General features: G+C 48.2%; 1 protein-coding gene across 1 annotated transcript; it reads left to right on the top strand.

Moving 5' to 3' along the window:
- The first annotated feature begins 4,765 nt into the window (after positions 1-4,765).
- LOC125553950 (low temperature-induced protein lt101.2) lies at positions 4,766-5,423 on the top strand. Its single transcript, XM_048717590.1, has 2 exons — positions 4,766-5,022; positions 5,122-5,423. The coding sequence occupies exons 1-2, from the start codon at positions 4,942-4,944 to the stop codon at positions 5,203-5,205; spliced, it is 165 nt and encodes a 54-aa protein (XP_048573547.1). The 5' UTR covers positions 4,766-4,941; the 3' UTR covers positions 5,206-5,423.
- The last annotated feature ends 6,428 nt before the right edge of the window (positions 5,424-11,851 follow it).

Here is an 11,851-nt window from a genome sequence, read left to right as displayed (position 1 = left end):
GACGTATTCCTTCCTCCTATATATACCTACGTACCCCCAAATGATCAGATACGGAGCCAAAACCCTAATTCCACCGCCGCAACTTTCTGTATCCACGAGATCCCATCTTGGGGCCTGTTCCGGAGCTCCGCCGGAGGGGGCATCGATCATGGAGGGCTTCTACATCAACGCCATAGCCCCTCCGATGAGGTGTGAGTAGTTTACTTCAGACCTACGGGTCCATAGTTAGTAGCTAGATGGCTTCTTCTCTCTTTTTGGATCTCAATACAATGTTCTCCCCCTCTCTTGTGGAGATCTATTCGATGTAATCTTCTTTTTGCGGTGTGTTTGTTGAGATCGATGAATTGTGGGTTTATGATCAAGTCTATCTATGAATAATATTTGAATCTTCTCTGAATTCTTTTATGTATGATTGGTTATCTTTGCAAGTCTCTTCGAATTATCAGTTTGGTTTGGCCTACTAGATTGATCTTTCTTGCAATGGGAGAAGTGCTTAGCTTTGGGTTCAATCTTGCGGTGTCCTTTCCCAGTGACAGTAGGGGCAGCAAGGCACGTATTGTATTGTTGCCATCGAGGATAACAAGATGGGGTTTTCATCATATTGCATGAGTTTATCCCTCTACATCATGTCATCTTGCTTAAGGCGTTACTCTGTTTTCATTAACTTAATACTCTAGATGCATGCTGGATAGCGGTCGATGAGTGGAGTAATAGTAGTAGATGCAGGCAGGAGTCGGTCTACTTGTCTCGGACGTGATGCATATATACATGATCATACCTAGATATTCTCATAACTATGCTCAATTCTGTCAATTGCTCAACAGTAATTTGTTCACCCACTGTAGAATACTTATGCTCTCGAGAGAAGCCACTAGTGAAACCTATGCCCCCCGGGTCTATCTTCATCATATAAATCTTCCAATACTTATTTATTTCCTTTTGCTTTTACCTTGCTTTTATTTTACTTTGCATCTTTATCATAAAAATACCAAAAAAAAAATTATCTTATCATATCTATCAGATCTCACTCTCGTAAGTGGCCGTGTAGGGATTGACAACCACTATTCGCGTTGGTTGCGAGGATTTATTTGTTTTGTGCAGGTACGAGGGACTCACGCCTAGCCTCCTACTGGATTGATACCTTGGTTCTCAAAAACTGAGGGAAATACTTACGCTACTTTGCTGCATCATCCCTTCCTCTTCGGGGAAAACCAACGCAGTGCTCAAGATGTAGCACCTGGCAACAATGACAAGTACGGCAACCAGCAGTGCGGAGAGAATCAAGCTGACGCCAAATAGCAGAACTTTGAGCATAGAAATCGTCAGCACTGGAGTCACCCTGCTGAAGAGCATGTTCCTGCCGGACCACAGATAGATATAAGGCATCACTAGAGGGCTGATAGCGCTGACGAAGGCGGGTCCACATCTTAGATACGGTACGGAGCCCCAAGAAATCAGAGGCAAACAGATGCAGAACACTAGCAGTGAGAACAACTACAGCACGAGCATCCTCATCAAGCCACTGAGTGTAAGCAGAAAGAGCCTCATGATAAGTCTGAAGAGTCTCCTCATAAGTCGAAACCTGCGCATCATAAGCATGGACGGCAGCGTCATCTGCAAGCTTAGCTGCATCCTTTGCAGTTTGATCAGCATTGGCAGCAAGAACCGGTGGCGTCGGTGGAGTAGGGGCCATAGGTGGAACCGGACACGGCGGACAACAGACCTCGCCAGAAAGAACTCCCCAAAGACGAATCCCATGCATATGAATGGGCATGAAGCCAACAAACTCGATGTAGTTAGTTCCATCAAAGATCACCGAATAGCGAGGAACTGCGACATAGCCTGACAGTGTAGACAATTTTTTGCATTCGCCGGGCAGACAGCAGTACAAACAGAGGGTCCTGACGATCGGTCGCAGTCAACGTTCGCGGCGGCAACAGATGGATGGGACGAGAACAGCACCAGGGACGAAATCCGCCGGCCGCTGTGCTGACTTCGTGAGAACACCAGCAGATGGATCGAATCCGCCGGCTGCTGTGTTGACTTTGTGAGAATACCAGCAGATGGATCGAGCGTGCAGCAGATGGATCGAACACCAGCAGATGGATCGAGCGCAGCAGGCGTTCTGGATCGAGCGCAGTAGGTGTGGGCAATCGATCCGGAGTGGCGCGGTGACTGAATCCTCTGGACTGACTGGCGGGACGGGCGGGAGCTGGAACGGGGCGGCGGCGGGAGTCTCGATCTTGGGAGGCCGCATGGACGGGCGACTCGATCGGGACCGTGGAGGCAGACGGGGGTGGGCGAGAGAAGAACAGGAGTCAGCGGCCGCCGAAGATGAAGGCGTCGCGACGGTGGATCAACGACACGAGTTGCGCGTGCGAGAAAATTGACCTAGCTCTAATACCATGTTAGAAAATATGCAACTTGTATTTCCAGGAGGCCATAGGCTAATATATATACATGTACAGGTGTGGAATATATACAGGAAACCCCTTATACAATAGGGTAAATACGAAAGGTTACATGGCTATATATATACTCTAACAAAAACGACCCATAAATATTTGTACTGGGTGGTCCGATACTTTTGGCCATCCAACGGCATGCACAAAATCTGTCGGAACGCATTCGAAAATGGGAGGTATGAGGGAGTGCAGATACGCTGCAGACACGCCAACTCCACCTCAAACCCCACCAGAAACCACCTTTTCTCCTCCTCTCTTCTTTCTCCTCTTTTTATTGGATAAGGGGTGGACATTTGGTGGAAATGGTTGGATGGTGGCTAGCTTACCACTACTGAGGACTCCCAAGAGCTCTTATCTACGGAGTCATTTGGCACCTCGATGTCGACTCATCACATCCTGGGGTTGGAAAATTTTCCCAAGGGTTCAGTTGTTCGCCGATGAAAGTGATACATGAGTTGGGTTTACAACATCGTGAGATAGATCGGTTCCTATCAGCCGTTGGTGTTCAAGGGAGAACTCGGAGGAGCCAACCCTAGTATGAGACAATAGGGTTGGGTCAACCTATGGCGTCCTAGTTGTTATGCCAGTAGCAGCGCTGAGCAGCTAAGTTGGTATGGAAAAACTATTGCGTGGTGGGAAGTCCTTCTCTATACAGGTTCGGTATGAGGTTTTTGAATGGAATTCGAGGTATAAGCATCACCTTGTGTGAAGAGATCTCAAACGCGTCCGTGGACATTTGGCGATGTTCATTTAATGAAACGCGATGGAGTTGCCCTCAAATTAGACATGTGCATGGACAAGCCGGGCCAGAGGCCCGAGCCTGAAGGGCTCGGGCTCCATTTTCTACATCAAAGCCTGGCCCAAAAGCCTATAAAAGCCCAAAATGGCAACACATATATATTTTATTCGAAATATAGGTATATTATATTATTTTGATATCCTAAATATAATTATTTAAATTGAAAGTGCCATGGTTCATGTGTTTTGGGCTGGGCTTGGACTTGGGATTTTTTGCTTCAGGCTTTCACAAGCCCGGGCTAAAACCCAGCCCGGCCCGGGGTATATGATCAGGTTTACCTCAAATCACCACTTGGTGCTCGCTGAGATCAGATTTGGCACTGGCCCAAAATGCGGGGAAGCCATTAACTTGTCAAACAAAACCTGTTTTATCACGGAAAATGTAGACAAGCCACTGTCACACAAACGCTTATATTAGCACAAACTAAAGCAAAGCCCATGGACGACCTTTTTGAGTCACGCTTGTACCACGCGAAGAACAAAAATAAGAATCAGCCCCAAGTTTCAAGCAAAAAGACAGGAATTGTCATCGATGTCACGCCAGCTGAGAGGGGCGCCCACTGTTGATGGCACCGGTCGACACGAGGAACAAGACAACAACAGAAATGGCAGGCGCTCAGGGAGAACATAGGACTCGCAGAATTGCATGGTTAATTAGTGAAAAAGTTACTCCCTCCATTTCAAAATATAATACGCCCGTGTTTTCTAAGGTCTAACTTCAACCATAAATTTAACCAACGAGACCGACTGCGGTGGGAGAAAAAAATTATATAATTGAAAACTTCTTTTGAATACGAATTCACTGCTATAACTTTTGCTTCTGCCGCAGTCGGTCTCGTTGGTTGAATTTAAGGTCAAAGTTAAAGCACAAAAATAAATGAAGCACTATATTTTGGAACGGAGAAAATACAATACAGAACCATTCACCGATATGGTTACCAACATGCATTTCACACACACCATCGACAGGAAAGCCACGATTGAGTTTGCCCGCAAGAGTCCAAAAAGTGTATGAATATGGGCATATATGAGCCCACTTTAAAAAACTTATTTCTAAATGCCCAAAAATTCTAAAAAAAGTCTCGCGCATGCAATCTTGACATTCTATGGGCAGCAGAAAGTTTCATGAAAAAGTAACTTTTTCTTTGGCTTGTGCAAAAAAGACAAAAAAAAGTCATGGAATGCGATTTAGAAGCACTGAATTTTGTTTTTTGCGGAGGCAAAAAAGAAATAGTTTTTTTGTCACAAAACTTTGTGCCGCGCGTACATATCTGTGATGATGTATGTGAGAAATGTTTTTAAAGTTTTTTAACGTTTTAAAACGTGTTTAAAATGTATATTTTGAAAAGTGGGTTCATATGCCATGTGTGCTGGACGTACTCTCTCGCAAGAGTGCTCGTTATTACTAGCACACTTGTCCCCAAAAAGTTGCTAGGCGGAGTGCAGGACTGCAGGTGGCCAAGCCGCGTGCTGGGGCAGGGACACGTACGCCACCTCCAAAGCAAACCAGAACAGTTACTACTAAAAACAACCGAAGTCTTGTCTATATAAACGGACGTGTACACGATCTTGCAATCCAAATCAACCACCCACCCCATCCAGGCGCTTCTCGCTTTCGGAAAAAGGAAAGGAAGAACAGAGAAAGAAAGAAGCCAGAAAGCCTCGAGTGAAGTGAGCCATGGCCTCAGCAACGTTCATAGAGGTGATCCTCGCCATCATCCTGCCTCCGGTCGGCGTCTTCCTGCGCTACGGCCTCGCCGTAAGTGGCTACTCTTTCTAATTCGTACGGGTTTCGCCGTGCCTTGTTTGCAGTCTCCTATCTGATCTGGTTATTACTGCTGCGGATGTGTCGATTCAGGTGGAGTTCTGGATCTGTCTCTTGCTGACCTTACTGGGGTACATACCGGGGATCATCTACGCGGTGTATGTGCTGGTGGCTTAAGCAACGGCCTCTGCTGCAGGGTCCAGCCCTGGACGCGCGGGCGGCTGTGCAAGAGCAACAGATGCTGTGTTCAGAGACCATGTGTTGATCGTTCGTGCTTGTTTATGTATGTATTGATTGAGTATTGTGGATTTTTCTTTCTTTGGGACTCGGTATTGTTGACCTGTGATGTGATGAGTGTGCTTGTGATCTTAAATTTAAAGTATTGGACGTCGAAATGATCCTTCTGAAGCAATCGAAGTTGAATGGCAGTGTTGCTGAAAGTTTCTCCAAAGGCACTACTGCTTGATGAAGCCACTTCCGAGAGGAAAGAAGGCCTTAAGCAAATAATGAACTGATATGATGCTACTTCCAACCGAATTTTCTTCTGCGATTTTACAAAGTGCATTTTCACACACACACACACACACACACACACACACACACACACACACACACACACACACAGGGGAAACAAAGCCCGTTGCAACTAGTCTATCTAGGAGAAGTGTTCAGTGCTCAATGACCCATGAGTCGGCACTGACCCAAGATGCAGGGAAAGCAATGGTCCCATTTGCCCTCCCAATCATTAACTTGTCGAACCAAACCTGCTTTATTACGAAATTGAAGAAATAAGTCACTGTCGACCTCTACGTGTCCCACACGACAGTAGGCATAAGTTCCAAAGAAGAAAAAGGAAGAGAGGAATCGGCATCGACGTCGCGCCAGCAAAGAGGGTATCGCCCGCTCGTGTGGTGCCATCCGTCGACATGAGAAACAAGCCAAAATGGAGCCTCCCAAACTACGCCGAGACAACAACAAAAATGCCAACCAGGCGCACAGGGAGAACACGCCCAAAAGAAATCAACTGTGCAGTTCAGTATCACAATTTTCAACCTAGCATCATTCTAAAGAAAAAAAAAACCCACCAGCATGCAGAGTCGCCTTAAGTTCCCGATCGGTGTAATAACCGCGGCCATTTTTAGTCAAAAGGGCGCGTCTAGAAGAATTGTCATCCCACGGCCGATCGGCATGACTTTTAGAGGCTGCTCTAAATCGAGTCCACAAGTCTTTTTTTTTGAAAGTGGCCATACTAGGCTTTCATTTCATTAGCAGGAGAGAGCGGGGAACAAAGTTCGATCAAGTGATCGGAGGAGTGGGGAGAAAGTTACACGGCCAGCCTGTCAAACTCAAAGCGGGCCAAAAGCCATGATCGCTATGTTTCATGGCACGTCCCCGAAGGGGTGTGAAATACATTTGGCTCCGGCAATTCTCCACCGCTCCATGTCGCGGCGGCAGGCTGCCGTGATGTTGCTAGTGCATGGTGCTTTGCCTTTGAAAGTGCACGCGTTGCGCTCCAGCCAGATGTGCCAGATCACCAAGGCGAGCAACGATCTGGTTCCCTTCTTCATGCCAGAGTCAGCTCCATCGATGATCATGTGGACCCGCTCGATGGTGGATTCACCCACGCTCCATGTGGTGTGGCCCAGAGCGGAGCAGCCCACCCAAGATGCCACCTGGTTCCAAACTTGAACAGTGACGGTGCACTCCCATAAGAGATGTGACGAGGTCTTGAGATTTCGGAGACAAAGTTGACAGAAGTAGCTGTTGGCCCAACCTCGTCTCTGGAGTCTGTCGTTGCACCAGAGCCTATCAAGGTGCAGCAGCCATAGCGGTATTTTCATCTTGCCTGGAGCCCATGCCTTCTAGATGGTAGACTTGAAGTTGAGCGTCGGGCGGTCTTCGAACTGGGTGTCGTAGGCAGAGCGCGTGGTGTACTGGCTAGAGCTGCCCAGGGTCCATGTGATTGTTGTCTTTCCTTTCTTCTTTAGGCAAGATTCCAGCATTGCGGATTTCCCTAGCGAGTTGCAGCACAAGAAGCAAGATGCTGCTATGGTTACCGTGGCGTAGGTCAAGGATCCATCGGTCTTGATGCAGGGCTTCCCAGACTGATCTGTTTTTGCGGATAGAATGAGCGAACACCGTTGGATATGCCTCGCATAGCTGTGTGCCATTGAGCCAAGAGGAGAACCAAAAGGATGCCGTCGCGCCATCTCCGATGGTGACTGATGTGCAGGCTGCGAACAGTGCGCACAAGTCTATATTTGAAGCTTAGGACAGTGTTACTTTGTGTAGTCTAGTCAATGCAACCAAAAGATCGATCTGATAAAAAAAACTAAGCAATCCATACCTATTAATAAAAAAAAGGTATTCTTGGTCCGTCGTGCTATTTTACAGAGAACCCCCTCAAGTTTTTGGTAATAAACCCGTATTATATATTAATTGAATTTTTAAAAATCCATAGCTTTTTAACTGTAACTCCAAATTTAACATATTATATATGAAATTTGATTAAAAAAATATGTCGAATCTGGATATGATAATTTTTTTAAATCTTAACCATTTAAAAAAAATGCTATTTATGATGAAACACTACGACGGGGAAAACCAAGATGGGAACAAAAAAAAAATCTATAACCACGCATGCACGCCTCGTCAAAACTTCACAGGAAAAAAATAGATTTATCATCCTATGCCGAAAGGGTGACGTCGTAAGATTGACAACATTCAAACGTGTTGTGATGGTGTAAACATTGAGGCCAGCTTCGACGAGAGTGGAAAGAAGGATAAATAGAAAAACATATGTGACGCCATATGTTGAAATAAAGGACATGGACCTATGAATTCATGGTTATTAGATTAGTGAGTGTTTTTTCATCCGTTGCAATGCACGGACTCATTTGCATCGTCTGCCGAGAGGGAGACGTTCTAAGATTGACAACATACAAACGTGTTGTGTTGATGTCAACACTGAGGCCAGCATCAACGAGAGTGGGAAGAAAGATAAATAGAACCACAGATGGAATGCCATGTGTTGAAATAAATGACATGAACCTACTGAAGTTTGGACTCATGATTATTAGATTAGGAAGTGTTTTTTTTTTCACCCGTTGCAACCCACGGGCTTATTCGCTAGTTCATTTATACGTCAACACTCCCCCTCACGTGTGGCTCCCTCGGACCTAAATGTGGACTGAAAGTGGGCTGCAATTTAATTGCGCTAGCCGGGTCTTGAACTCAAGATCTCTTGGCTTCGATACCATGTAGAAGTGCATGCTCTAGCCAATGCAACCAAAAGACCGATCTGATAGAAGAGACTAGGCAATACATTTATACGTCAACACTTTGGAGTATACCTCATCGCCATTCGCTCGCATGGGATTCACCTACCTTTTCTTTAGGACTTATGATCCATCTCCTAGTCTTGTATAGTTGAGGTAAAGGCTTTTCCTTGAAATATATATATACGTACACCAGCACCCCATCAATACAACGTCTATTGCATTGCAAACCTCTCCGTATACATTGTATCATCTTTATAGTTCCTCTCCTAGGGTTAGCCGCTGCCCTTCCCCGCGCCGCCGCCCCACCACCACCGCACCGTGCCGCCGCCGTGCCACCTCCTTCTTCAACCCGCGCTGCCGCCACCCGTGCTCGCTTCCGCCCGCGCTCCCCACAGCCGCCACCACGCCTCCTACATCCACGCCGCCGCCGTTGTCCCACGCCACCCCCCGCCGCCTCTTCGCCGCACCGCGCCGCTGCCCTCCCGACCCGCAGCCGCGCTCCCCTCGCGCCGCTCCCTCTCGCTTCAGCCGCCGCCGCACCTTCTGCTGTCGCGACTCCCTGCCTCCTCTCTCCACCAACGCAAAAAAACCTAGCCGCGCCGCCATGTCTTCCCCGGGATCCTCCACCACCGGCTCGTCGAACCCGTTCGCCGGCCCCAAACCCTCCGCCGCCGCCATCCGTGACCTCAACATTGAGGCACGGGTCCCTATCCGTCTCGACAGCTCCAGCACGCCGTACTACGCGTGGAAGACCTACTTCAACCTCATCTTCCATGAGTACTATCTCACCGAGCACATCGATGGTTCCGTGGACAGCGAGTACTTGCACGGCGATCCGAAGTGGTCCGCCTTGAGGCCACGATCATCCATTGGTTCTACCAGACGGTCTCGAAGGACATCTTCCACACGGTCGTCGCCGAGGATGATGACGCCTGCGACGTATGGGCCAAGATCAACGCGCTCTTCACCGACAACAAACTTCAGCAACTTGTTTTCTTACAGCAGGAGTTCTTCGGCTATCACTAGGACAACTCCACCATCGATGAGTACTACATGCGGCTCAAGATGCTCGCCGACGAGCTTCGCGTCATCAGTGCCAAGGTCTCTAACGACCTCATGCCGAGCACCCTCACCGCCGGGCTTAACGAGGACTTCGGCAACACGGCGTCCAACCTCACCCTGCTGCCACAACCCACTTTTTAGCGCGTCGTCGCGTACCTCAAACTTGAGGAGCGCAGGATGACGAAGCGGAAGCAGCGGGTCCAGCACACTGCCCTCGTCGCCGGCACCACCTGCGGTGGCCCTGCTCCTCCAGCCGCACCTCGTCAGCCCGCATCACCCGCGCCGGCCGGCTACTACCCATTGCCGCCCGCATCGCTTGCGCCCCCCGCGCCTCCCCAGCAGCCGCAAGGTGGCGGGGGCCGGCGCAGCCGGTGGGGCGGCGGGGGCCGCCACCAACAGCAGTCGCAGCAGCATGCGCCAGGCACCGGGGGGGTCTGCTACCAGCAGCCACTGAAGGAAATATGCCCTAGAGGAAATAATAAAGTTATTATTTATTTCCTTATATCATGATAAATGTTTATTATTCATGGTAGAATTGTATTAACCGGAAACGTAATACTTGTGTGAATACATAGACAAACAAAGTGTCACTAGTATGCCTCTACTTGACTAGCTCGTTAATCGAAGATGGTTATGTTTCCGAACCATAGACATGAGTTGTCATTTGATTAACGGGATCACATCATTAGGAGAATGATGTGATTGACATGACCCATTCCATTAGCTTAGCACCCGATCGTTTAGTATGTTGCTATTGCTTTCTTCATGACTTATACATGTTCCTATGACTATGAGATTATGCAACTCCTGTTTATCGGAGGAACACTTTGTGTGCTACCAAACGTCACAACGTAACTGGCTGATTATAAAGGTGCTCTACAGGTGTCTCCAAAGGTATATGTTGGGTTGGCGTATTTCGAGATTAGGATTTGTCGCTCCGATTGTCGGAGAGGTATCTCTGGGCCCTCTCGGTAATACACATCACATAAGCCTTGCAAGCAATGCAACTAATAAGTTAGTTGCAAGATGATGTATTACGGAACGAGTAAAGAGACTTGCCGGTAACGAGATTGAACTAGGTATTGAGATACCGACGATCGAATCTCAGGCAAGTAACATACCGATGACAAAGGGAACAACGTATGTTGTTATGCGGTCTGACCGATAAAGATCTTCGTAGAATATGTAGGAGCCAATATGAGCATCCAGGTTCTGCTATTGGTTATTGACCGGAGACGTGTCTCGGTCATGTCTACATTGTTCTCGAACCCATAGGGTCCGCACGCTTAACATTACGATGATAGTTTCTTTATGAGTTTATATATTTTGATGTACCGAAGGTTGTTCGAAGTCCCGGATGTGATCACGGACTTGACGAGGAGTCTCGAAATGGTCGAGACATAAAGATCGATATATTGGACGACTATATTTGGACACCAGAAAGGTTCCGGGTAAGATTGGGACAATACCGGATCACCGAGAGGTTATCGGAACCCCCCGGGAGGTATATGGGCCTTATTGGGCCTTAGTGGAAAGGAGGGGAAAGGAGAAAGGGAGGGGGCGCCCCCCACAAGCCCAATCCGAATTGGGAAGGGGGCCGGCCCCCCTTTCCTTCCTCCCTCCTTCCTCTTTCTTCCCTCTCCTACTCCTGATAGGCAAAAGGGGAGTCCTACTCCCGGTGGGAGTTGGACTCCCCCGCTTGGGCGCACCACCCTCCTTGGCCGGCCCCCTCCTCCACTCCTTTATATACGGGGGCAGGGGGGCACCCTAGAGACACAACAATTGATCATTGATCTCTTAGCCATGTGCGGTGCCCGCCTCCACCATAATCATCGATAATATTGTAGCAGTGCTTAGGTGAAGCCCTGCGACGGTAGAACATCAAGATCGTCACCATGCCATCGTGCTGGCGGAACTCATCCCCGACACTTTGCTGGATCGGAGTCCGGGGATCGTCATCGAGCTAAACGTGTGCAAAAACTCGGAGGTGCCGTAGTTTCCGTGCTTGATCGGTCGGGCCGTGAAGACGTACGACTACATCAACCGTCTTGTTATAACGCTTCCGCTTCCGGTCTACGAGGGTACGTAGACAACACTCTCCCCTCTCGTTGCTGTGCATCACCATGATCTTGCATGTGTGTAGAATTTTTTTTGAAATTACTACGTTCCCCTACAGTGGCATCCGAGCGTAGGTTTTATGTGTTGATGTTATATGCACGAGTAGAACACAAGTGAGTTGTGGGCGATATAAGTCATACTGCTTACCAGCATGTCATACTTTGGTTCGGCGGTATTGTTGGATGAAGCGGCCCGGACCAACATTACGCGTACGCTTACGCGAGACTGGTTCTACCGACGTGCTTTGCATACAGGTGGCTGGCGGGTGTCAGTTTCTCCAACTTTAGTTGAACCAAGTGTGGCTACGCCCGGTCCTTGCGAAGGTTAAAACAACACCAACTTGACAAACTATCGTTGTGGTT

The sequence above is a fragment of the Triticum urartu genome, chromosome 4 (assembly GCF_003073215.2).
Source record: "Triticum urartu cultivar G1812 chromosome 4, Tu2.1, whole genome shotgun sequence".
Taxonomy (NCBI): domain Eukaryota; kingdom Viridiplantae; phylum Streptophyta; class Magnoliopsida; order Poales; family Poaceae; genus Triticum; species Triticum urartu.
Note: the sequence above shows the minus strand (reverse complement) of the source record. Positions and strands in the feature narration are given on the sequence as shown.

Excerpts from the sequence above, each read along its gene's own strand:
- LOC125553950 (XM_048717590.1), top strand. The coding sequence starts at position 4,942 with ATGGCCTCAGCAACGTTCATAGAGGTGATCCTCGCCATCATCCTGCCT. Across the intron at positions 5,023-5,121 it reads TCCTGCGCTACGGCCTCGCC|GTGGAGTTCTGGATCTGTCT; the intron begins GTAAGTGGCTAC and ends GTGTCGATTCAG.